This window comes from Schistocerca piceifrons, chromosome 2 (assembly GCF_021461385.2).
Source record: "Schistocerca piceifrons isolate TAMUIC-IGC-003096 chromosome 2, iqSchPice1.1, whole genome shotgun sequence".
NCBI lineage: Eukaryota > Metazoa > Arthropoda > Insecta > Orthoptera > Acrididae > Schistocerca > Schistocerca piceifrons.
In genome coordinates, this window is record NC_060139.1 from 263,323,231 (window position 1) to 263,350,930 (window position 27,700).

Sequence of the window (27,700 nt, forward strand, 5' to 3'; positions counted from 1 at the left end):
ACTTATCACCCAGTAAGAGCCATGACTTCCTAAAAATCATGTCCTGAAATAAGATTCATTCTGTGTGAGATTTTCCTCAGCACACTTACAATAGCTTTTCGTGTCCCCCTCCCCCCCCCCTCCACAATATCCTTGTCAGACCATATGCTCCTACTGCACCCACCTCCCTACCCCATAGCTCCTATCCCTGTGACCATACCCGCTGCAAGACATGCCCTATGCACCCTCCTACCACCATCTATTCCAGTCCTGTAACTGGCAAAATGGACACTATCAAAGGGAGAGCCACCTAAGAAACAACACGTCGTATACCAGCTGTTATGTAAACACTGTTCAGCCTTTTACATTGGCAAGACTACCACACAGTTATCAGTCAGGATGAATGGGCACTGGCAGAGAGTGTATACCAGCAACACACAATATCCTGTTGCAGAGTGTGCTCTACAACATGACAGCCATGACCTCGGTGCCTGTCTCACCATACACGCTATCTGGATTCTTCCCTCAAACACCAGTTTCTCAGGACTCCATAGGTGGGAACTAGTGTTACAACTTGTCCTTGGTTCTTGACACCCACCTGGCCTTAATTTACGTTACATCCTTTCATCTCAGCATTTCTTCACAGTAGCTACACCTTTTTTCACTCCATTTTAGTTTTCTACCTCTCATTTTATGGCCTATTTTTTGTAGTCCCCCCTCCCACCTCTGTTACACAAAATGCAATTAGATTTTCCACTCTTATTAACTTGTGCATGGTGTTTTAGTAGTGATCACTGTCTTGCATATTACTCAGTTTTCCACCCTTAAGCTTCCAGATTTTCAGATCTCTTCCAGTGCAGTCCCCAGTAATCAGTCTTTCCTATTCACCCCATCTGGTAAGTCTCCCCTGACCTGGGGTTCTAGGTGACTTTTCTAAACTGTACCCTTTTCTTAAACCTCTCCAGTCCTTTTCATTCACCCCTCTTCCTTCCCCTTCAACTCTTCTGTCAGAAGGAAGAGCCACTGGCTCCAAAAGTGTCAAAGTTAAACTTGTGTGTGTGTGTGTGTGTGTGTGTGTGTGTGTGTGTGTGTGTGTGTGTGTGTGTGTGCGCGCATTTACATTACGAGACTGCTTGTAAGTTTTAACAAAAACCACCTGTAACAGTTGCTAAATATCTTTGCACTTTCACCACCAGGAGATTGGATGGTTATATGGGTGTGGCCAACAGTGCCTAAAACACCAGTAAAATGCACTATTTGATAAAAACCATGCTGAGTTATTGTCACGTCATTTTTTCCATATGCAATTGGATGAAGTCTTTCCTCAGTGGGGCAACGCAAGCCAATACCTTGTGGACAACTCTGCAGACTACTGCTAAATCTACTTTAAACTGCAGACTATTGCTAAATCTATTTTAAACAAATTTCCAACCAAAAACTGAAAGCTTCCTGCAAAATAAAATCTTTATGTTAAAAGATTCAGGTCAGTGGCTGGTTTCTTTTGGTTAGTATCAGAAGACACTCAACCTCAGTTCTAACTACTGCACAATATTTCGTGTCCAAGCAAAAGCTCAGCTTAAATGATTCATCATTTAACTCTGAGGATGGGTTTGCCCTTTGTCATCCTTAGTAGACACACTGGAATTGGAATTCTTGAGAAGTGACCTGGGTTTCAATCTGAGAACCTTTGCACTGTAAGTCGGAATGCAACCTCTGAGCTACCGAAACAATCGTGAAACCATTGACGCAAGTATCGCCTTGCTAAATGACATATTTGCTTATGTTTTAGTCATCAATGTGCATGCAGTTGTCATAGCAGCTTAAGCACGTGTTTGCTGGCTAATCATATAGTTACTGCTACTCAAGCCAAGAGAGTACATTTGTATGAGATGTTCAATCATTATTGGCTGCTGTCAAAATCAACATACTTAACTATCCACAGCAAATACTTTGAATCTTCCTTTCTTAGTCTGCCACTACGTGTCTATAAAATGCCTTTAAACGAACTACATAAATTAAGAGGTGTCCAAAAATTGTTTCGAGATCAGTTATTATCTACACTCATTACATACACTGTTGATACTTTCCTTTCCTTAACCTAACCTAGATCGAAAAAAATATTTCAACCTTCAGCAGCTTGAGAGAGGTGCATTCACATATTTATTTGTTAATAACAATTTCTTTATTATTTCAATTTGCATTTGCACAAAACAAATGTGTTGTTTCGTAATGTCACTACACCGTAAACTGTAGATACATTTGAACCTGACTGCAATCTGTGAATTTTCGCCAATGAAAGTTGATTCTATTTCAGGGCAAGAAGAAAAGAATACACAAGAAACAGTCTGGCATTAGAAAGAAAACTGCTCCTGAATGAATATAAATTCAAATGTTAGGAAGTCTTTTATGAAGTTATTTGATGGAATGTAGCCTCAAATGGAAGTGAAATGTGGATGACAAATAGTACAAACATGAAGAGGATAAAAGCTAAAGAAATGCAGTGCTGCTGAAGATCAGATGGGTGGTTTGCATAACTAAGCAAGATGTACTAACAGGAGAAAAAAGAAACTTATGGCACAAGGTACATGGACTTAAAGAAGTGAAAATTGGTATCGAGGCCAGGAATGGAAGCTGGGTATTCACTATGTAAATGTTGTAGCCACTAAGACACCTTGGCACAGTGGCTCACAGAACTGCACTGATTATCCTGGCATGCCGACCTCTTCAACCCAAATTCTCACTGCTGCTCCAGTCTACTTTAATTCTGCCTTACACACAAACAGAATCATCAAAGAGCTCCATGTTCTGGAGCAGTACCTCAGCATCACTCACTGCTTCAGTCTATAAACATAAAATCGTATCTGTACGAGACCAGTGAAGTCTCCGGAACTATGTCATTTCACTTATGGCACACCTTTACTACAGCAAAAGATGAACCGATAGGACACATCACATCCTGAAACACCAAGGAATCGGCAATTAGGTACTGGAGCAAACTGTAGATGATAGAAATCGAATAAGGGAACCAAGGCTTGACTGCTGTAATCAGATTCAAACTGCTGCAAGTTGCAGCAGTTATGCAGTTTTGCAGATGTGACAAGGCTTGCACAGGATAGACTATCGAGGAGAGCTGTATCAGAATACTGACACTGACCCTGACCACCACCACCACCACCACCACCACCACCACCACCACCAACAACAACAACAACAACATACAACAAAAGCCTGAAAAACACATACCAGAGGGAGGGGCAGGTTAGTGATACACCATAGCAATCAGGAATTAGTTATTCCGAGAGCTGAAAGTATCAATAAGAGATAAATAGTATCGGCAGATAAAAACTAGAACTTTCAAAAGAGATAATGGAAACTGGGTGTAACTGCTGCATAAGGATGAAAATGTTAACACTAAACAGCAAAAGCAAGCGAAAGACTGAGGACAGATTAAAACCACTTTAAGGACAATAACAATGAATGAAAAGAAAACACACCTGGAATGTGTTTACATTAGAATGTGCAGTTCACTAGCCCAGAATCCTCCCAACATATCAGACTTCCATTCACTTTCCTTAATCTGAATACAAATTACAAACATGTTTCCCAACTACAACTTTTGACAGCTCACACACAACAACATCTCGAGTAGGATATAACAACCAAACAATGCTTTAATTATGAGCAACTATACAGTTCCTTCCTTTTCTTTTTATCTGAAAAGAAAAGCTTGGTTTCTATAATAAACAGAGCTAAGCTGAAGAGCAGCACATAAGAAGTAACCTATTACAGGTTTCATGCAGCAGTAAGTTTTGAAGACCAACGACACTCATCAGGCTTTAATTATGTTCATGCTGAGACTAAATACGTACCTCTCCATCTTATGCCTAGATAACCTTATTTTACTTAAGTCTTCTTTTTTGGTTACAAAGTTAACTTTCTTCGTTTTTGTACTGGATACTGACCTAAAACCATTGAATTATGTATAAGCATAGACATAAATAGGTACAGTATACTAAAAATGACTTATAGAAACATGATACAGTTAACAATAAAAAGATTTTCTCATACATGTAAATTGTGTGTGTGTGTGTGTGTGTGTGTGTGTGTGTGTGTGTGTGTGTGTGTGTGTGTGTGCGCACAATTTTCAGCAGTAAGTATTTTTACTTCCATTTCGCAGCTTAACAAATGCACAACTGCAGAGTTCCAAAACACAGATGTGACAGAAGAATTGATCATAAGTGATATGCTTTTTCACACGGTGTGGTATGTTCAGTCTATTATGAGGTGCTGCAAAATTCTCCACAAAAGTTTGAGGGTTTTGCATGTATACTGTATATCCGTGTGGTTTATCCTACGATGTTTCACTGTGGTTTGACTGAAGTGCTTGATATTTTAGACTGTCTGCAGCAATTTACTTACAGTAATATAAATTATTATATAGTAATTTTTCTTGATGCTTTCTTAAGGAAAGGAGCTGAATCAGTTAGTATGGAATATGGTTTCATCGATCACATTAACAATGCAATCAGATTTTGTAGACCTTCTAGAAGGTTTGTCTGGCTCTGTTCTTTATACAAATTTTTCTAAGGATTGTGAACATTTTATTCCATCTTACTTTGTCGAAGACTTTTTCGAGGCCCACAATTACTAGGAAGGTTTCGTAACTTTATTTGATTTGCCTTTGTCAGTCATTCTTAACATCACCGCATTTCCATACAATGGTAATTGTAAGGTATGATAAATTCTGTGTGAAAAGATGTAAAATGTTTCTCAACACTATCACTTGTATTTTCTTCAGCATTACACACACATTTATAAAATACTTCCTCATTTAACTTTTCTTTACATCAACTACTTGGATGTCATCATTCTTGGTATGTTCAAATTAAGCTCTTCAACAATAACATTTTCATTTTCACTTATTCTCATCCATTCCAAATCACACGTCAAAGGCTCTCTAACATTTGCACTCTAGCTTGGCAAAGGATTTATTCTGAAAGCTAACGAAGTTTTCATTGTCTTTTGTGTGTGTCTTTAGATGACTCAGCACTTGCTCCTATTCAACGGGTGCCCTCCTTGTCTCCCAAATTATAAATGTTAGTTCCCTGGAGACTTGGGCTTTCAGAGAGATAAAAGCACACTTACTAAATAGTACTCTAACTATTTAATTTCATAAAATTATCTATATTGAACTTATCTCTCACGTTATCCTGTCCCAACCTAACTCCACTAAAAATTTTCTGAAGTATGAGAATAGTATGACCCTAATTACTTAGTATTGTTCACAACTATGATAACGAAGTTTTGAATCTAAATCAACCCTCTTACCTCCAGTAGTACTTATTCACACAATTACTGAAACATACTCATTTGGTACTGTGGCAACTCCCAAGTACGCACCAATACATCATTTCATATCACCCCAATTATAATTTATGTCACTGAAAGGTTGGCCTGTGATAGCTTGAATTTCAACAGTCTTGTTTTCATGTTCCCATCTAGCACCTAATGCCTCCTCTATGTGGTGAGAAGCAATTTATCATAATATTATTTAATTATCATAATATTATTTAACTTAAAGAATGAGTGATGTTTAAACCCAATATCTAATAGCTGACCATTTTTGTGATACATGCTATTGAGTTATGAGAACTAGCCCTTCAGCAGATACTTGCCCCTCATCAATTCTACTCAAGCCAACCCCACCTTTCACCATGTAAGTGGTCTTTTTGATCTTTTTAACTGTTTTTCCCATGCTCCCTTGTCCTTTTTTTCTGTTTATTTATTTACTGCCATCACATTATCCTTCATTTCTATGTTTACCTTAAAGTTCTTTCTCGTATTGTGATCTCATTTTTCACCTAACAGTTTTAGGTTCTCTACAACTATTCAGAACTAGAATCTCAACTACCGTAATCTCCTGGCCTGTAATTGCAGCAAATTTTCTGTTCATACTTTACCTATGTCCCTTCTTTAACTTTTCTCCCTTTTTGTGTTTTACCTATTTACAAGGAAATACTTTTTACTTCCAAATACAAAATATATAAAGCACATTTTGTTTTCACTTGTCATGCTCCTACAGTTGTTTCAGTTACAGCAATTAGCATGTATATTCTAGTATCCTGACCATGACTTGTAACAATATATAACTTTCTTGAGGAAATACAGGATACCTAAGAAGAAAAATAATATCATTTCTTTAAACACCTTAACAGCTTTCTGCAGAAAAGTGCGAGTCAAAGCGGAAAAGCAGTTAAAGGAAGCACCACCCAGTATAGAAACCTGATACACAAAAATGCAATTTATATAAGCTGCTTTTAGTTATAGACCAGCAACTAATGACTGTCAATGTATACAGTATCAGAAAACTACTCACTTCTTGTCAGATTCCGAGTCACTACTGCTCCGAGAGCTGCTACTACTACTCCTGCTTCTCCTTTGAGTTTCTTCCTTCTCAGACTTCTCACTGTCTGACCCACTGTCATCAGTGTACACTTCAGAGGCTTTTAGCTTGGTTTTAGAGCTACTGGATTTTTCCTCGGGTTGTTCGCCATCCTCTTCCTGCTCTTCAGTAACTTCTTTCTCCTCTTCTTTCCGCTTTTCCTGCTCAATACGTTGCTGCTTCTCCTTCTCCTCTGAAATACAATCAATAATTATGTACAAAAACACTGATACTGATCTTCTGTCACAGTTACGTTAATTTTATAACCACCAAATAACTGCCAAATTAAGCACCTCACACAAGACATAATTAAAAACAAAGTGAGACCCTTAAAGTATGTTGTTCTGTATACCCTGGACTTAGTCTTGAGAACCACTGTTTAAACCTCATATCTCATCTGATCAATAGTTTACAGATTTCCTTTGTTCCAGTAGCTATGTGTTTTATCTATTTACAAGGAAATACTTTTAACTTCCAAATACAAAATATATAAAGCACATTTTGTTTTCACTTGTCATGCTCCTACAGTTGTTTCAGTTTCAGCAATTAGCATGTATATTGACTCGCACTTTTCTGCAGAAAGCTGTTTAAAGAAATGATATTATTTTTCTTCTTAGGTATCCTGTATTTCCTCAAGAAAGTTATATATTGTTACAAGTCGTGGTCGGGATACTAGAATATACATGCTAATTGCTGAAACTGAAACAACTGTAGGAGCATGACAAGTGAAAACAAAATGTGCTCTATATATTTTGTATTTGGAAGTAAAAAGTATTTCCTTGTAAATAGATAAAACACAAAACGGGAGAAAAGTTAAAGAAGGGACATAGGTGTCTCTTTCCTTTTTATTTCTCTTTCTTCACTTTTCGCTGATTAGCAATTAGAGAGAGAGAGAGAGAGAGAGAGAGAGAGAGAGAGAGAGAGAGAAACCTAGGGATGTATGTATATATATGTGTGTATATCAACACTGCTTCTGCTATCCGGTTCTAGGAACTGGTACATAAACACACTATTGCAATCACAGTGGCCTTTACAACTTGTGCATGCCCAGTTAATTTTTATTCACATAACTTTCCTGCCTGGACGTCAGAATAGGCAGTACTGCAGCTTAATAATTAACATGTAGTGAAGGGACAACTTCCATGTAACTGGTTCATCAAAATACCATGTGAATACCTGTTGGTTAATTGGCTGAGCTGGTGACGGGGGGGAGGGGGGGGCATTTAAGGGGGTAAACAACAAGGTCATCAGATCATCTGTCAAGAGAGAGATCATCTGGAGTTGGACATCATCAGAGATAAACTTGACTGAAATATGAAAGTGTGAACGATTGGTATAATCTAGGCACTGAAAGCAATACCGATGCCAGAGCGAACATAATTTGAAGAGAATCAAAAAATGTGTCAGGCCAGTAATAGTAAGAGCAGGTGAAGGGTCTCCAAGGGCTCATCTGTGGTGAGAGAAACCCCACCAGCTTCTGACTCCCGCCAACCCAATTAAGGGCAACTACAGTAACGGCATCAAGAATGCTTTCTAGCTGGGAGATTTGTAACAGCTAAAATGAGAAGGCTAGAAATTTAATGGCTGTCAGTTGGACCTACAATAATAAAATAAGCCGAGAGAAGCAATAAGGTCAGCAGGGGTGTGAGGGCCAGGCAAGTGCCCCCAGAACTCTGCATGTGATGGAGGCCATTCCCATCACAGCCATCCTGACCCAATCCATTATAGAGGAGGAAGCACAAACACTATTACTAGAGTGCTTCCCTTAAAACTGAAATTAGAGTGCAGCATAAAAATGAGGGTTAACTGCATCTAAAAGCAATTAAAACGCGAGAAGAGGGATGATGAAGGCGCGTGGCGAAGGAGGTAGGGTCAATGGCCCCGAGATCCAGCAAGCAGCAGTAGACACCTTAACCCAAAGCACTCTGCCCACACCCCTACAACAGTTTAAAAGGTTATATCCAAGTATAAACACAACTTACATGGAGAAAACTGAAAACAGTACTCGAGTCATTCACCAAAATTAGAAGCAAAAAGTCTGCAACAGTTTGCTTAACACAGAGAGCCAGAAGGAGGGGACATTTCACCAGGCTGTGACCTATCTGTAAGGTTCCACATCCACAAGGGATGGCCTATCACATAAAATAAAACTATGCATTAATCTCATATGACCCATCGAGAGTTGGCAAAGAATGAACTACTTCTGGGAGAAAATGAAGGTGGAGCACCACGCAGTGGCAGCACACCAGATTTTGTTCCATCTCCAAGTAAGATAGAGGTCTTTTTTGCTCTGAAAAATCACCAAATGTGATTGTCAAAACAATTGTTGGGCAAGTAATCGCTTCAGTACTCAAATGGTTGACCAATTCATCCCCTGATGTAACCGTGACTTGGGACTCAGAAAAGACAACTAAGACATGCAGCACAAGCAGTACAGAGGAATGTCATCAGACAGAGATGAGAGCAACATCTACCAATAGCCTGGATATCACTCACTGATCCACTATAAATTAGAATGTAGTTGAGGGAGGTGTGTCTAACAAAATGTAGGTCTCCGTTCATGGCCGTAGCTCTGGTGTGAAAACACTGCACGTTCCCGGCAACAAATGATGTTACCAACCAGCAGGAGACTTAATTATCCAGGGTTTTAAGTTTACCAGTGTAAATTATGGTAGCATCCTCATACTCCAGAAGAACTGACATGAAGAGACACTGAGGGCAACAAATTATTTTTGTTGCTCCTAAATTATGGTCTGTGTACTAACCACAAGTGGGTGTGTGGAAAACACCAGGAGTACATTCTGAGGAAGCTAGGTAGTTTGGTTTTGTTTTGCTTTAGGGCGCAAAAACAACTGGGGTCATACACGACCAAGTCAAAACTATAGAAAACAAAGACAGAGAGGAGTTAAAAAATAACTAAATGTCAGTCCCAATGGACATAATAGAAAACAGCTAAAAACAGGCACATGGAAAAAGGGCTAAAAAAACACAATACAGAAACGGCGGTCCAAAACTAAAAATTAAACAGCCTTCACCATATTTCTTTGGTGGATAAAAAGTACGACGCAGTCGACAGCCCGCGTGCCATTTGCTAAAACGGCCGATAACTCAGACGGCAAATCCAAATGGGAACGTAAAAGGTTAAAAAGTGGGCAGTCCAACAGGAAGTGGCCAACAGTTAAAACTTAAGTATAATGTGTACAAAGTGGCCGGGTAGCACCACTTAGCAAATGACAATGGCTAAAAAGACAGTGCCCAATACACAACAGAGTTAAAATAACCTCCTCCCAGCAGAAGGGCCGAGAGGAGGTTATCCAAGCCGCTGGGAGAGGATTAATAAGCCGGAGCTTATTCCTGTGAAGGGAGGACCACTGGTGATGCCAAAAGGACTCCACCTCCTGACAGACAGCAACACAGAGATCATCGGAGGGAATATAGGTACTTGCATGCTGAGGTATGAGGACTGCAGCTTTGGCAGCAGCCTCATTCCCTGGCAGACCAACATGACAAGGAACCCACAGAAACATGACACTGGCTCAACCAAGAGTGAGCAGTTGACAGTTTTCTTGGACTCGCTGCACTAAGGGATGGGCAGTATACAGTGCACATAGACTTTGAAGGGCACAGAGTGAGTCTGAGCGGAGGACACAATTGAAAAGGTTGTGTCTCTGGATGTACTCCATGGCCTGATACAAGGCGAAGAGCTTGGCTGTCAATACTGAGGAAACTGCCGGAATCCGGTATTGAAAAACACAGGTGCCAATGACGAAGGTACACCCGACCTCACAGCCAATCTGAGAGCCGTCAGTGTATACAAAGGTACAATGGCGAAGTTCCATAGTAAGGCCGTGAAACTGAAGGCGATAGACCAAGGCTGGAGTAGTGTCTTTAGGAAGTGAAGAAGGCCAAGGTTAACATGGGCCACTTCATGAAGCCAAGGTGGTGAAGGGTTCACACCCCCAGGAAAGTGTGAAGTTAAGCTGCCGTAGCAAGTGCCAAAAGCAGGATCCAGGAGGTAACAGAGAAGAACAAGCCCCATATTGACGATCAAAGGAATCATCAAAGAAGCAGGCATATGATGGGTGGCCACGCTTAGCAGACAAATGGCATGCTGAGGAGAGAAAGTCACGGCAGTAGGACAGTGGTAGTCCAACAGCTTCAGCATACAGACTCTCTACCAGGCTGGCGTAAAATGTGCCTGTGGCCAAATGGATGCCACGTTGGTGGATAGTGTTGAGACGGCGTAAGAGGGAACGGCGTGCAGACGCATACACAAAGCACCCATAGCCGAGTTTCAAACGGACAAGGGACCGGTACAAACATAGGAGGGTGCCCCCAGGAAGTATCATTGAGAACATGTAGGACATTGAGGAACCACGTACAGCAGGCTGCCAGGTAAGATGCATGGGGGAACGAAGGGAGTTTCCTATTGAGCATGAGCCCCAGAGTTTCATTGTATCAACGAATGGAAGGGCAACAGGCCGAAGATGTAAAGATGGTGGGAGAAACCACTTGCGTCGCCAAAAATTCATACTGACGGTTTTGTCAGTGGAAAAGTGAAAGCCACTATCGATGCTCCAGGAGTAAAGGTGATCAAGACACTGCTGAAGACACCACTCAGTGAGACAGGGCCGTTGAGAACTACAATAGATGGCAAAAATCGTCAACAAAAAGGGAGCCGGAGATGCCTAGTGGGAGACAGGCCACGATAGGGTTAATGGTGATAGCAAAGATGACAACACTCAGAGCAGAACCCTGAGGCACACCGTTTTCCTGGATAAAAGTGTCTGCCAAGGCAGAACCCACATGCACCCTGAAAACTCTATCTTTTAAAAATGCCTGAAGGAAACAGGGCAGGCGCCCACGGAAGCCCCACGTGTAAAGTGTACAGGATGCCAGTTCTCCGGCAGGTGTCTTAGGCCTTCTCCAAATCAAAAAACATGGCCATAGTCTGGGATTTCCGCAGAAAATCATTCATGACATGGGTGGACAAAGCAACGAGATGGTCAACTGTAGAACGCCACACTCTAAATCCACATTGTGCATTTGTCAGTAAATTGCGAGACTCGAGCCACCATACCAGCTGGGATACATTCCACCAACTTGCAAACACAGCTGGTGAGAGAGATGGGGTGGTAGCTAGAAGAAAGGTTTTTGTCCTTACCAGGCTTAGGTACGGGTATGGCGATGGCTTCACACCAGTGTCTGGAAAATGTGCCTTCTGCCCAGATGCAGTTGTTCGTGTTAAGCAGGAAGTGCCTGCAAGAGAAAGGTGCTGCAACATCTGAATGTGGATGGCGTCCGGCCCTGGGGCAGCGGATCAGGATGAAGTGAGAGCATGATCTAGCTCCCTAATAGTAAAGGTGGCATTGTAGCACACACAATTCGGAGAAGAAAAGGGTATCACCCAAGCCGCCTCTGCTCGTTTCCGATGGAGGAAGGCAGGGTGACAATAGAAAGAGCTCGAAACTTCAGCAAAATGATGGCTCAAGGTGTTGGAGATAGCAACAGAGTCCACAATAACCATCTGCTACTGTGAGGAAATATTGAATAGGATTGGGGAGAAGAGAAGTTTGTGGCACAACTTGACCAGAAGAAGGGATCGGTTGGTAGGACATGTTCTGAGGCATCAAGGGATCACCAATTTAGTATTGGAGGGCAGCGTGGAGGGTAAAAATCGTAGAGGGAGACCAAGAGATGAATACACTAAGCAGATTCAGAAGGATGTAGGTTGCAGTAGGTACTGGGAGATGAAAAAGCTTGCACAGGATAGAGTAGCATGGAGAGCTGCATCAAACCAGTCTCAGGACTGAAGACCACAACAACAACAACAACTGTGAAGCCAGAAATGGGGGAATGGATCTTGGTCCAAGAGAGCCGTTGGAGGTTGGCCCACATGACAGAGGAAGGGGTGGAACTGTTAAAAGAACTAGTGAATGAAATCCAGTTAGCTCGTTTGCTATCCCGAAGAACACGATGACACTTTGCACACATCTGTTTATAATGAACGCAGTTTGCCAACATAGGATGACTGTTAATAACATGGAGATCATGACTCCGTGTGTGGATTTCATCATGGCTTGCCTCAGTCCACCAAGGGACTGGAATACAATGTGATAAAGAGGAAGTGCGAGGAATGGAACATTCTGCAGCACTAAGGATAACGTTGGTGAGATAGTCCACCTGGTCATCACAACTGGAGAAATCTTGTTCTTCGAAGGTCGCCAGGGAGAAGAAAAGCTGCCAGCCAGCATTAGTAAGCTGCCATTTGGGCATGCACATGGATGTGGGAGGAGTAAGCAAATGGAGAGCACACAGGAAATAGTCGCTCGAGTAGGCGTCTGAAAAAACGGACCACTCAAGATGATGGGCAAGCTGGGCAGTGCAATGCAAGAGGATAGGTCCAAATGGGAATAGGTGTGTGAGGAGCCTGAAAGGAAAGGGGGTGCTCCAGTGTTAAGGCAGAAGAGGTTGACTTCATTAAGAAGGTCAGCCAAGAGGGCATCTCTCTGACAGGTCCTGGGAGAACCCCAAAGGGTCCGATACGCATTGAAGTCACCAAGTAGCAAAAATGGGGGAGGTAGCTGACCAATAAGCTGAAGGAAGTCTGCCCTGGTGACATTGAATGACGGAGGGACATAAATGGTACAGAGGGAAAAAGTCAGGCGGGGAAGGAAAAGGCAAACTGTAACCGCTTGAAGACAGGTAGTCAGGGAGATGGGTTGACTATGAATGTCATACCATATGAGCAGCATGACGCCCCCACGAGATGGAATGCCGACCTCGGGGAAGGTTAAAATGAATCAGTAAGTAATGTGAAAGCTCAAAGTAGTCGTGAGGACGCAAATTCGTTTCCTGAAGGCAGAGTACAAGGGATGCTACGATGCTAAAAGCAGCCATAAATCCTCTTTGTGGGACCGACGGCCACGTATGATCCATTGGAGGACAGTCATGAGGAGGAAGAGATGTAGGGTGTCAACTCTGCAGCTGCCGAGTGACAGACAGTGTAGCGTCACTACTACAGGCTACAGAAGCAGAAGGTTCCTGCTCCCTAAGGTCCACAGAAGCATCGGCTCGCTTGTGCAGTCAGTCGGTGGAGTCCAACACTGAAAAACAGTTGGTGGTGCGCACCGGGGATATGGAGGCTGGCCAGGCTAAGGTACCACATGGCGACATTGTCGAGCAGGATCTTAAGAGTTGGCGAAGGAGAAGACTGTTTGCCTTTCATGGACTTCAAACCTTTCCAGCTGGAGGAAGACTTGGGTGTCGTTAGGCTGGAGGGATAGAGGAAGTCTTCATGGGAGTACTCCTCCTGTCCTTTCCTGCCTACTGGTTGTATAGCTGGTGGCTTCGCCCCTTGAGGCGAGAGTTAGTTTGTTGGACAGTGGAATGGGGGGGGGGGGGAGGGGGGGGGGGATGGCGATGCTACCTTGACACTGCGATTTCACAACTGCAGAGCTGAATTTGAGGACGCATGCCTGCATGGCCATGTCCTTCATGGAGCAAGGGGTAACAAGAACAGAACTATAGGTGCCAGATGGGAGATAGCCAGTAATTTGCGAGCTACTTGGTAAGGCACTTTTTCCTTTACCCGAATCTTTTGGACAACTGGCTCATCAAGATACACGGGACAATCCCAAGAGGAGGCGGCATGGTCGCCATTGCAGTTGATATAGCGGGGAGAAGGAGGCGGACAATCGCCCTCGTGTGCATCCCTACCACAGGTTACACATTTGGCTGGATGTCGACAAGACGTTCTAGTGTGGTTGACACAATGACACCAGCAGTAGTGCATTGGTTCAGAATGTACGGCCTGCTTTGATCTTGGACAGCAGAACCACTCTATCAAAGGTGAGGAAAAGAGTGTGGGTGGGCACTAAGGAGGAATCTACCTTTTTCATTACACAATGGAAGGCAATGACACCTGATCTGAGAAGTAAGATTGGATTTCAGCCTTGGTTAGACCATCGAGCAGCCTGGTGTAAATTACACCATGGGAAGAATTCGAAGTTCTATGGGCCTCAACACAAAAAGGGTAGCCATGGAGAAGTGAGGTGGCAAGCAGCAGTTGTGCAGTCTCCAAAAGCAAAGTGCCATTCTATAAACAAGAGCAGGATTTCACAGGGCCAGCAATTTCATCAACACCTTTCTGAATAATAAGCGGATTTACCGTGGTGAAGGACTGACTGTCTTCAGAACGTGAGACCAGGAGGAACCGTGGTGCAGCAGGAAGGGTCATCGAATCATTAACCTCATGACGTTTACGTTTTGTAGACACTGATTGGGAAGATGACTCACTCATTGTGAGAAAATCTCCTATGATTGCCAGCGTCTCTGATGGTGCGCTCCTTCCAACTGGGAGATCCCTTAACAAGCGGTGCACCCACCTTAGATGATTGTTCACACCTCAGGGCACACCTCCCGAACATTTGACAGTGGGACCAATCAGCAATTTGGGAAGGTTGCCGCTCAGGCAATCACCCCTCCCTGGGCCTGGCCTATACCAGGGGGTACATGCGAACCCTACCTGTTGACCCGGGGCTGGGAATTACACGTTACCCAGTCATCTGTTACGCCGTCAAAAGGAAGAGTAACACTCAGAAGTGAGCTTTGTGGGATGCTGGTCTCTTGAAACCATGGGAGCTGAGTGATGTACCAAATCTAACTCTAAACAGGTAGGATGAGAGACTGCAATGAAGTGTTGGGATTTATAAAAAGCCTGTTTGGTTGCTGTTTTGGAGCTAACGAGATGGTTGGTTGTGGACGGTCCTTCCGCGAATTACTGACAAGTGGATGAAGGGTCCCACGATTCAAGATCCCAGTACATGTGCCGAGCTACCATCCTCTTGAGCAGTTTGCAGAGCAAGTTGGTGAGGCTAATTGGTAGGTAGCTGTATATGGAAACAAGGTTTCCACCTAGTTTAAGGATTGGGACGATGAAACTATCTTGTCATTGGGAAGAGGAAAACCTACTACTAAAACATGTTAAGGCCTGGGCCATATGGTGTGATAAGTAAAGAGCCTGAAGGGACCCCTGCAACAGGTAAATACTGGAGGTGGGTTCTGCTCCTCCAGCTCAATGTGGGGAGAGGTTCCCGAAATGGTGCCCCCTGGAACCATGAGACAGATGGGCCATAACCCCCATGGTAGAGTTTATTTGCACTACTATCGATGAACTGAGCACAGTAGTGGCAAAAGCCAGTATTATTGGTAGTGAATACAAACAATCAGTTTTTTTCCTAGCTATAAAATATGAAAGGCAATGTGTGACTTTCAGTTCCTGGATTTTGTGTCCCTTGATGGAAGTAGCACTGTTCGGGGATGGAGGAGGGTCATTCCCCAAACTGACACAGGCAAGTGATCATCCACAGTCTCAGCACATCAGTTCAGGTGTTCACTGGGAAGAAGTCCTAGTATTTGCATTTAAAACACGGCACTGGTGGTGGGAAATATGGCTTCACATCGCCACACAAACCATGATTTTGACCCTATCTGGAGACAGACCCTCTTAAAAATTAGGATGAATGCACCAGAGTCAACCTTGCTGTATAACAAACCTCGAAAAACACGACATACGAAGTGGATCCCCCAAAGTGTTCATCTGTCTGCAGTGTCAGGTCCTGGTGAAAATTTGAGGGAAAGGGAGCAGAAAAGTAAATTCAAATATTTTTCATAAATATAATACTCAAACTGTATGGTAGTTATGTGCCTTCAACTAGTTTTGTGCGTTTGGGGAAAGGGTGATGGGGGGCATACATATGCTGAAAAAATTTTAAACCAATCCTTTCTCACAAAAAATATTTCTCATACCTCTTTCTCTTTTCTCCTCACGGCGTGCTTTTAGCAAATTCATTGCATGCACTTTCCTGTCAACTTTGCCTCTATTTTCTTCAACAGTTTTCTTTCTCTCCTTACACCTTTCTTTCACATCAATCTTTTCCTCTTTCTTCTTTCCTTGATCTTTCTTTTTCTTCATTTCCTGCTTTTTTGCTAGTCGCAGCTTCTTTTCTATCTCAAATCTATAAAACAAAATAAAAAATGAAATCTTAAACAACAATCTTTTTTTTATTGCATTGACTATGAAGCGTAGTGTTGCTGCAATGAATGTAAGTTGTTTAAAAGAAAAACACAATACAGGTAAGTCTGGTGTAAACAATAAAGAAGGTAATGAATGGACAGCACAGAAAAAATGTCTGCACATCAGTGTGCAGTTACTTTTTTTTCCAGTAATAGAGAAAAATGTACTACTTAATTTTGTGAGAAACTTGCTCTAACCAACTGAGATGGTTAGACAATAATGTATGTTTCCCACCCCTCACAAAGCACATCTAGAGGGTAAGGTTCACAAATATTGCCACAGTAACATCGAACAATAAAACTTGTAATTATCTCCATACTCTTGTGATGAGATGTCTTTCTCGTCTAACTGTAACAAAGTGTCTACAATAACTTATTACTTGAATGGTGTGTAATTAAGGAGATATCGAAATAACTGCATTTGTACACTTTCTCGTTTAAAGCATTAATTGTGTTTTATCAAAAACATTAGTAGCAGGATTGCTTTCCAAATAAAATTGAAGATGTGCCTTTACAACGCTTCTCATAAAACCTTGATTTTGATGTGACTCATCTGAAATATAACACACAAATATTTAAATATTTTTGTTATACTGATTTACTCACAAGATGATATACACAAACGCTTAAACAACTAACCAACTGAAACTGTTAAAACCACAAATTACAGGAGTAGACAAAACTGTACAGACCTTGTCTTCATTACTTCTCTTTGTTCAATTCTCTTGAATATTTCTTGCTCCCTCTCTTTCTCTGTCATCTGGGCAAGTCGAGCTTGGTCTTCCTCATCACCCATCAGGTTCTCATCATAGCCATCATTGAACTCTTCCTGACTCAGATCTGAGCTGTCACTGTCACTTCCTTCAGAGTCCGAAACCTCACCTAATAGCAGGAAAATAATGCTGACAACTGACTCTGTAGCATAACATCTTGTCTGAAAACTACACATGATGATTACATGCGTCCAACTAAATTTCAAATATAAAGTCCACATATATTATGGTACACATCTTCAGCATTAGTCACATCTACCTCGTAGTTACAGCTGACAAGAAATCTTTGGGTAGACTCGCAGAGCCTACTTAAAAATCTGATAAAAATTGGACAACTTGAAAATATCTGAATTATGCTTAACCTGTGTTCAAATGGGTATTCTCAGGTGATGGATGTAGACAGCAGTTATGCATCTTTAATGAAGAACAGACTGTACAGTAACTTACAAACTTTTTGAATTGTTGAATGCATCAACAGTTTATAATGTTAATGAAGTAAAGACTACATGTCAACTATTTTACGTCTGATAAGTTGTTTCATTTCTATTCTTCATCTTTCCCACTTTCGTGCTCAATTTTCAATCATACTTCTAAGACTGCACAACAGTACTGATTACATCATTTAAGCAACTAAGTAATGGCAAGTGAGCTTTTCAAATGATAACTTACTACTTTTCGACTGACAGTACATAAAGATGTGCAATACTCCATATGCATATAGCAATGGCAGTCTTTAATGAATAGAAACTAAAAAATGAAATTACTATACAGTAGAAATACAATCTTCCAGCAAGTGATAGGATAACTCAAACAATAAGTAATACAAATGCTCTCTTTGGAACAAAAAATTGCTTTTCGCATGATACAAGAGGAAAGAGGATGAAGAAAAATTAATTGTTGACCCCCTCCCCCGATCCTGTATTCCTTGACTGAGTTGTTGTGTGGTGTTACATAACATTACACAGGAATGGTAATGTATCCCTAAGTATTCCTACTGACAAATGATAACTCATGAAGGATTATCTTATAATATGTAAATGTAGAGGCGAACACAAATACTGACCATGTCTTATTTTATTTGCATGCAGATAACCATGCCTTGGGTTAACACATCTCGAAGATAGGACAGAGATCGAAGCAACTTCATAAAGAGAAGTAACCATGTGGGTGCAAATATAGAAGCTCCTACCATAGAGGCCTACTTTGGGCAAATGCTAATTCCTTGGATAATAATATTCTTGATATTGGTTATGATGCTGATTAGACAAATGAAATGCGATATTAATTCTTTGTATAGACTTCTATGTGGATGTTTTGAGTTGAGCATTATGATTTGACAGAAGTTTGATACTATCCAGTTGATGACATATGTTGATGGGTGTCATTGGAAGCATCCGATTCCATCCATTTGCTTTTACCCATGATTTAACAGTGTTGTGGCATGTGACGTCACTATGGCATGGTGTTTCTGAGTTGGTTCGTGTTTGTAGATATTGTGTTGTTGTACTTTATGGCACCCTCTGGTGGTAGCTCTTGACATGTTGAGTTCAACGTGTAGTATTGGGTTCATTTGAGTCTTAGTTATCACTGTGGTAATGTGGGTATATTTGAGTCTGGGTAGTCAGTGCCATAATGTGGTTTTGGAAGTGTTTGCTTTGTTTTCAGTGAGCTATTATACGTTTTTTCTTTTGTTTGTGCGCTTGATTACTTTGGTGTTCATTGTGTGTGTGTGTGTGTGTGTGTGTGTGTGTGTGTGTGGGGGGGGGGGGGGGGGATGATTTTGTTGGAGGCCTTTGTTGGTAAGTAATTTTTGTTTTGGTTTTAGTCTAAAGTAAATGTGATGTTTTGCCTGTTTTATATTTATGGTATTTTGGTTTGTTTTAATTAATCTAGCGAATATGTGGGTTTTGGGCTTACAAGTTTTTGGGGTTTTGGTTCCAGTGATATTCGTGAGTCGTGTAGGGGTGTTAAGTTATGGTTGGTTTTTTTTTTTTTGGTGGTTTGAAAGTAGGTATCGAGAGCTATGTTTGAGCTACACAGGTCAAGGAAAATGTCAGATTTCATTTTTCGGAGTTGTAGCTGTTGGTTTTTTGGTATTGTGGGCTTCGCTTGAGCTATTTATCGTAGGTCGAGTGAAGTGTGTGATTTCTGTTGTTTGTGGCTGTCGCATTATGTTGTAAGTTCAGGGTTTTTTTATAGTAATATTTGTTTTGGGATGGTGTTGTGTTTTGTATTGTTATATATTTAGCTTGTCCTCACCCTAAAGCCCCTATCTTTCACAGTTGTCTTGTTAGTTTCATTTTATGGTTGGAGTGAGACGTTTTCATGTACTTTTTATTTTTGTTTGCATTTGTTGGGATGAGTATATAGTGGCAGTTGGTATTTTGTATACATTGGAAGTAGGCATTTCCGCCATACTGACATCTTGGGTAAAAGCAAATGAGTGCAATCTGATGTTTCACTACTGCTGCTGATAGACAATAAGGATAATAAATATGAATAGTCTTTCTATATTATTCAAGAGAATCTGGAATAGCGATATCGAATTTCTTTACACCAACAACCAAACAAAGAGCAGACAATGTCTGACATATCTACATCCATACTCCACAAGCCACCTGACGGTGTGTGGCGGAGAGTACCCTGAGTACCTCTATCGGTTCTCCCTTCTATTCCAGTCTCGTATTGTTCGCGGAAAGAAGGATTGTCGGTATGCTTCTGTGTGGGCTCTAATCTCTCTGATTTTATCCTCATGGTCTCTTCGCGAGATATACGTAGGAGGGAGCGATATACTGCTTGACTCTTCGGAGAAGGTATGTTCTCATAGCCGCATACAACAAGGCCATGGCTGAGAGACTAAAAGGTAACAAAGAAACAATCTTAAATCTCCATTAATTAAATCCCATCCAACCAAACTGAAGACTACACATGGCAACAGTCTTACAGACATCCCTGAAGAATCCCCTTCCTCCAATGCTACCTACTATGTCACTCAACAGAGAAATCTAGCATCTGCATTCAGTAAGTTAACTAGGACATTCACCCCCTTCATTTGTCAAAGCTTACAAATGATTTACGATTTACGCACAAAAATACTCAAACAACATGCAACACAGATTTTCTGACCTTATTATACCATAATGATTGCAAATACTGAAAAAGGCATTACTCTGGAAGCAAACACTGACCTCAGATTTCACTACAGACCAGTATGTTATCACAAACTATTTCATATTCACATACATTGGCTGCAGCAACTTGCAACCAAATTGCCACCTTCCAACATAACCCAGAATGCACTCTGTTATGGACCAATCTATCAATATAATCAAGATTTTGAAGGGGAGAGACTATTATACCCTGTATTCTCTTCTGTTTAGATGTTTTCTGCTGCTGTTTTAACAATGTAGTTATACAGGAAGGATAGATATGTGATTGTGATGTGAATAAGTCGAGGTGGGAAAAAAGAGAGAGAGAGAGAGAGAGAGAGAGAGAGAGAGAGCACATGCTCAGGCTGGGGTAGGAAATGGGATGTGCCCTTTCAAAAGAACCACCACAGAATTTGCCTTTAAGAAATTTAGGAAAATCAAACAAAAAGAAATCCAGTGTCCTACCAATGTGTCACCTTGCACAGTAGCAATATGGAAGCAACGAGAAGAAAAAGAAGAGGAATACAAAAAGAACAGAACTGAACAGCAGACAAGTTGAGCAAATTACTGTGCCTAGAATTTTAGTTTTCTTTAGCCCACTAGAAGGGAAAAAAAAGTGTTTACTTTTGCATAGGTACTGTTAAGGAAATAACTGTATAGGGATACCTAGTATAGGGTCAGGCCGTGCTATTGTTTTTTGCTACGGAAGGACACCTTTCTGTGAAATCTGAGTAAAAAAACTTTCATTAGAAATGGAAAAATAGGGCACAACATATATTCTGCAAACTGTTACAAGCAACAGGAATTTTTTATGCATTTAAATAGTAATATTATGTTTCCATATTTTCAATATTAATTATTTTACTGAGCATTACGGAAGGACAAGAAAAAGCACAGCTTTTTTGATACTTGAATATAAAGATTAATTCCTGCTCTGATGTTTATATTTCACTTAGCAATTTTTTTAATTAGTTAACTGCATATGTTTAGTACATAAATAAGGGCTTAATAGATATTTTTAGCTCTTAGATTAAATGCTGCATCCAAGAAAGTGAGTAGCTGCAGTGTTACGGAAGGACATTTTTTTCCCAGCTATACAAATTTGACTTTTTAACACAAAATATATTGTTATTTGTTGAATTTTATAATAAATGCTATCATACAAGTTACATATTAATTTATTACTGGAATTAAAATTATGTAGCATAGGAAAGTGAAATTATTGTTAGTAAAATATAGACTTTGTACATACATAATTTGAAACACTGTTCTGAGAAAGTACCCTTTACATTTAATAAAGTAACACTGAAAAATGGTTTATAAACTTCAAAATAATTGAAAAAAATATTTACTTAAGCATAACTACTTGCTTAAGAAAGCACGAGTAATGTTGCCGAGATATTTCTTTTTTTGTTTTTTAAGAAAGTACCGGGGAAAAAAACTTTCATTTAGTTATTGTTCATAAACATCAACAGGATCTGAAAATTTGTAAGTAAATCTTTCAGAACTACCATTAATATGTGGTTAACATAACACAGAAACAATGTCAGCAGGAGAAACATTAAAGACATCATTCTGGACAATTTGAAATGTGTCTTTAGTATTGTCTGTTGACTTCATTCCCATCACTTCGTAAATGTCTTTATCAGCATGAAACTTCTGAATAATGCACGCATACCTGTATACAACAGCTGTATCACTAAGCACCTTGAAAAGTAAAAATGACCCATTAAACAAGACTGAATCATTTGTTAACTTGCTTTGAACTACTTGGTTCTGCTGCTGCTTGAAAACATTTGCACTCTGGATAAGTTTGTAGGTCCTTCCACTATTAAGCTGCCCAGAAAAAAACAGAATTTTCCAAAAGTGTGACGTGTTTATCAGAAGAGGGTTGTGCAAACTGATATTTTCGAAGGCCACTTACATGCAAACAGTTATTCAATCGGCTTTCCAACATTTTCTTTACTGCCTCAATTCTTGACTCTGGAATGTAAATCACAATAATACTTTTGGCAAGATCTTTTGCAACTGTTGCAAATTCTTCTGCATTATTTACTATTTTCTTCTGGAGTATGGAACGAAAAATGACTCTTCAGTTCTCCTCCGATGCCATCATGTGGACCCTTTCTATGAGCTGTTTCGAAGTAACTTAGATCAGCTGTTACACCAAAATCTTCTTCATGAACAAGATCACAAACAGAGAACCAGCTTTTGAACTGACTTGCAGCTCCATCACTAAAGTAATGGACATGTGAAATTGGAAACCCAACTTTTGTTTTCAGATGTGCTAAAATTGCCTGACTGGGTATACTAACTACTGCCTCTCAGTATATTTACTCCTTAATGAAATTTGTCCTAAATAATATATCTCTTTTTCCAACAAACAGTTCAGTTCATACATCCAATACCGAGAACAAACCACTTACTTTAGTTCAAAATGGGGTCCACTACTCATGAACACTCATCTTCAATAATTTGCCAGCAAACATAAAAAATTTAGTTACAAATAAAGATCAGTTTAAAAGGAGCCTGAAAGACTTACTAGTGGCCAACTCCTTCTACTCCATTGATGAATTTTTTAATAGAAACAAATGATGTATCGCATATATTCATACAATTAGTACTGTTATTTCAGCTTAAAAAAAAATAAAAAAATTGACATGTTCCACATCCATGAGGATCTCCTCAACACGGATCTATGGAACGAAAAACTAATCTAGTCTTAAAGCATGGACACTGTCCTTACTATGTTCTAAAGAATCAGATACAACACAGTAGTTTATATGCTTCAGCTCAGGACACTTGTAATACACAATGGCTGTAAAAATAGAGACACTGCGTGAACGCCAGTGAGCCTGCATGATCTCAGGTTGATGTTTTAACAAAAAGTTTTCTGAGAAATCCTCTAGTACAATGATATCTGTTTCGGGAAGGGCGCATTTTAACATGCGCAACTCGGAGTGCTGCCTACGTGCATTGTAAACATGCCTGGTCAAAGTCTGTAACTGTAAATCAAGTTGCACCTTTGCTTCTGACAACTTTGTTTGCATTTCTTGTTCCTTTGTACGACCTCCTTCTAGACACCATTTATAAAAAGTTATTCTTTCATTTAAATCTAACCCTTCAAAATAGCTGTCAAGATTTGAAGTGCCACACTCTTCACAATTCCTGTCTATACAGCTGATATTGGTGGAATCACAAACAGTTTTCTCAAGTACTTCATCTAAACTTTTTTGTATGCTTGGCACATGCTTGTTCAAAGACCTTAATAACATAGCAGCATTTTCATGATAAGTGCAGACACAAACTTCTCGATCTCTTAGTGTTATAGGCACAACATGCTTTGGTCGTAATTGTATAAATTTTGACAGTCCAAATGGGTAACTCCCCATACCCTTTGCAGAAAAGTTCATAAATTTGTTTAATACTGTATAACAAAAATCTCTTTTGTCTGTACTCTTTACCATGTTTAATAGAAATAAATTCCTTTCTGCCAGGGCACTGCCAGCTTATGTCATCTCTTTCATAAAATTGTATCCTCTCCTGTATTGTTTGATTTGGCACAGAATCTGATCTTTTTCCTTTCAAATACAGATTGTTTTGGTTTTACATTCCTAGCAGTAAATCCAGCAACTTAAGATTTGATGAGTTTGCCATGAACTTCCGGATGCTTGGAAGGTGATTTTGGGAGACATCTCTTGATCCTAACAATAGCTTTACCTAACATGCTAGGTGACATTTTTAATGTTGGATTTGCACTGGTTTGACGAGCAAGGGTGCATTGTATCTTTTTCTTTTATTTTTCATATTTTCGTAAATGACCTATCTTTCCCTCAGCTATTAACTTCTGTCGTTTTGCTTTCTTTCTCCCACAATCTTTTTGACAATACACTTCTGCTGTTCCTGGATCGTTCATTTTTCGTTTTCTGCATTCCTTAGCACACTTGGCATCAGTTTTGGCCATCACACCTGCACATATATTCAAGAAACTTGTTAAGTGTATAACTGAACCAAAGAAGCAATTGAATTTACATTACATTTCCAAAAATTTCATAGTAAGCCATTGATGTACATTATATTTTATTTGCAAGCGCAAAGCGTGAACATATGCTCTGCTCAAAGGAGATATGCCATGTTTGTTTGGAGTATAAATTAAAAATTACAAAGCCAAAAAATTGAGAAATTCTTTTTATGTGTTTTTAAAAGTGTTGCACATAACAATGTCACCTTGTCTTTGCAGAGTAGGCTACAATATTCCTTCACAGTTAATAGTAATAAAAATATTTGGAAGTTGTCAGATAAATACTAACAATATTAACAAGATGCCTCAGCATGTAAATATTTGATACACTTGCTTATATAGCACATGGAATTATAGCCTACATTCTTCACTCAGGCTTTTGAAGTAATCAGGCTTATTTGAAAAAGTGTTTCAGACTTATGCATAAACAAACTTTGTTTACATTAAACTAATACTTACTTTCAAATTGTTTATAACCTTTATAACCAGCAAATTTACACTTCCAACATGAACAGCTACTTGAAACCTATACAACAATGGAGAGAGAGAGAGAGAGAGAGAGAACATAAAACTGGAGGGAAAACATCTGACAGAATTGTTTCATTGGCTAGCTAGGTAATGACATGCTGTGAGTGAGTGGTTTCATTTTTAGAGGGAAACTCAAATAGACATTTATCCCACATGCCCTTCGGTAACAAGTTTTACAAAATAAATATTTATTAAAGAGTCGTGTTTCATGTGGATTTATGGTACTGAAGACACTCTAATACTCATATTAGGAAGTTATGGAAAAGAAAATGTTATATTAACTGTTCATTATATTTTATATTTAAATTATGTCAACAATTTGTTACAGAAAGACATTTACAATTTTGGGGAAAATTGTATGTCTTTGATAAACATACCAAATTTCTTCTTTTAATACCAATGTATTCCTGTTAGGCTATCTTAAGAGCCCACATACATTTTGTCACATGATCATCAATGTGTGTGACACAAATAATAAAAATGAAATGTCCTTCCGCAACAGAAAATATACTTTTTTTCCTAAATGTGTGAGAAAAAATCACACTAATATTTTTTAAAACGGAAAATGACTATAGCATATGAAACTATAGTTTTCTGAACAAAATAGCACAAAGTTTTATGGTGATTAAAAGGTTCTTGAATTTCAGTACTTGTGGCATACAATATCACAGCCTGACCCATATACACTATTTTCTTCCACGGGCATGCTACTCATTTTTGGGCAAATGCTATGGAGATCCTCCACTCTTTCAATTTTCATATCCTCACATAGATGCAAGGAAACAGACAAAAAGACATGTACAACAAAATGAATATATGTACAAATTGTTACAAGATATCACCTTCTTCAGGTTCCGAACTCTTTTCCTTTTCACTCTCACTATCACTGCCCGAAGATGATTTTGTGACAGTCCTCTTTCCTGTCCTCTTTGCAGGTTTTGGTTTCTTCTTCTTTTTATTATTTCCCCTTGCATCCCAGTCATCATCAGAGTCTGAAGTATCAGAGTCACTGAATGCATTCTCCTTCTTAGTCACATTATTCTCCGCACCATCATCTTCATGTTTTGCTTTTTTCTTCTTGGACAAAGACAATAATTCCTGAAAATGAAAATAAGCAAGAGAAAGCAATGTTATTAAAATTTACATAACCAAACTTAGCAAGCATGAAAACAATTCATGTCAATAACAATTGGATGAAGACAATAATACTCAGATAGGAAACAAATATTAATTACAAAATATGGCTAATTTGAGCAACAGCTGATCCTACAAGTTAAAACAGTCATTCTACTAATACAGAAGGAAGCAATTACAAAGGGCAATTTACGACTGAATGGTATGTACAACAATTTATGATCTGACCAGAGAAACCAAATGTATTGGTGATTTTTGTAGTACTTAGAAAGCACTACCTCCATTCTCATATAAACCTTAAATATACATCACACTGAAACAGTTCGACGCGAAATAATTTTTATGTGATTTTGCAACGAATATTTTTATTTAATTGGGTTCATTGTTCATTAAACTAGCCAAGTATGTAAACCTACGTTGTAACAAACAGCTCATTATTTCTGATGCTGTATCTTGCAGATGGATTCGATCGAAACTGCACGTGTAAAATTCTAAGTATCCGCTTTTTATTCCAGCATGGTCCGAAAAGGCAGCTCAGGTTACGTATCCGCTCTTCATTCCAGCTTCGTCCAAAATTGCAATTTTAATGTCTCATTACTCACAAAGGCGATGACTGAACATACCCCCCCAAGGTGTTTCAAATGAAAATCTTGTCACCAAAACCAAACTGCCAGGTGAAATACGACGCACGTTGTTCATTTCGATTATTATTACCTTTAGTACACATTCGTTTTAATATAATATGGATAAGTAGCCCTCATGAAAACGGCAAGAGGAGTGACATATTATGATTAAGTACACTTTTTCAAATTATCTTTAAACTTTCCAGTCAGAAAATTCTGACTGCATTAGGATTTTTGAACAAAGGTTATGTTTTCCAACTACAGTATTATTATGCTAACAGTTCTGCTTACCGAATCCAGATCAGACTCACTGCCGTCGCTTTCTCCACTCTCCGAATCTATTAAAACTTGGTTCTTTCTTTTGCCCATATCTCTTACGAAAATGCAGTACTAGAGCTTTAGTTTTTAAAATATGACACACGCACTCATACACTCAAACATGCACAGCCCTACAATCCTCTGACAAACGCATAACATTGCAAAGATGTTATTCCCAATAACATAGGGTAAAGGTTTTCGCAAGCTTCCCAATGAAATTAATTTATAACCTAAATGTACAAAACATCATGATAGACTGAGTCACTGTAGATGTGTTTATTTTTCGGAAATATGAACTTTGAAATTGTGATTTTTCGTTTGTACTTTGTAATAAGATGGTAGCAACCACTTATAAAGCTAATAAATTGAGAAGGAAAAGTGACAACCTAGTTATCAACGTAAAATAACAAATACCACCAGAAAAATTATTTAATTAGTTGTATGCTGTCCATTTATTCCATGCTCTTGAACCAGATTGCTGCCAAAATAAATTCCCGCATTCATTCATGGAGTATGCGTGACTCAGTAAGCGCGGGTGTAGTTGTTTACCAAACTTTGATCGGGACATTATGTTGAATTTTGTTTTATTACCACAGTACAACGTGAATTTTAAGCGCAATGGGTGCTCGTGGCGTTTCCCCTTAAACTCGGCCTTT

General features: G+C 39.6%; 1 protein-coding gene across 1 annotated transcript in view; it reads right to left on the reverse strand.

Moving 5' to 3' along the window:
* LOC124774914 (RNA polymerase-associated protein RTF1 homolog) overlaps nucleotides 1-27,225 on the reverse strand; it is a 127,931-nt gene extending 100,706 nt beyond the window's left edge. Inside the window, exons 1-6 of the mRNA XM_047249589.1 lie at nucleotides 27,018-27,225; nucleotides 25,812-26,067; nucleotides 17,191-17,380; nucleotides 16,232-16,440; nucleotides 6,356-6,614; nucleotides 3,849-3,941 (exon numbers count right to left, since the gene is read on the reverse strand). Coding sequence (XP_047105545.1) covers nucleotides 3,849-3,941; nucleotides 6,356-6,614; nucleotides 16,232-16,440; nucleotides 17,191-17,380; nucleotides 25,812-26,067; nucleotides 27,018-27,095 — 1,085 coding nt within the window. The 5' untranslated portion in view covers nucleotides 27,096-27,225. The remainder of the gene's footprint in view (nucleotides 1-3,848; nucleotides 3,942-6,355; nucleotides 6,615-16,231; nucleotides 16,441-17,190; nucleotides 17,381-25,811; nucleotides 26,068-27,017) is intronic.
* Between the last annotated feature and the right edge of the window lie 475 nt (nucleotides 27,226-27,700).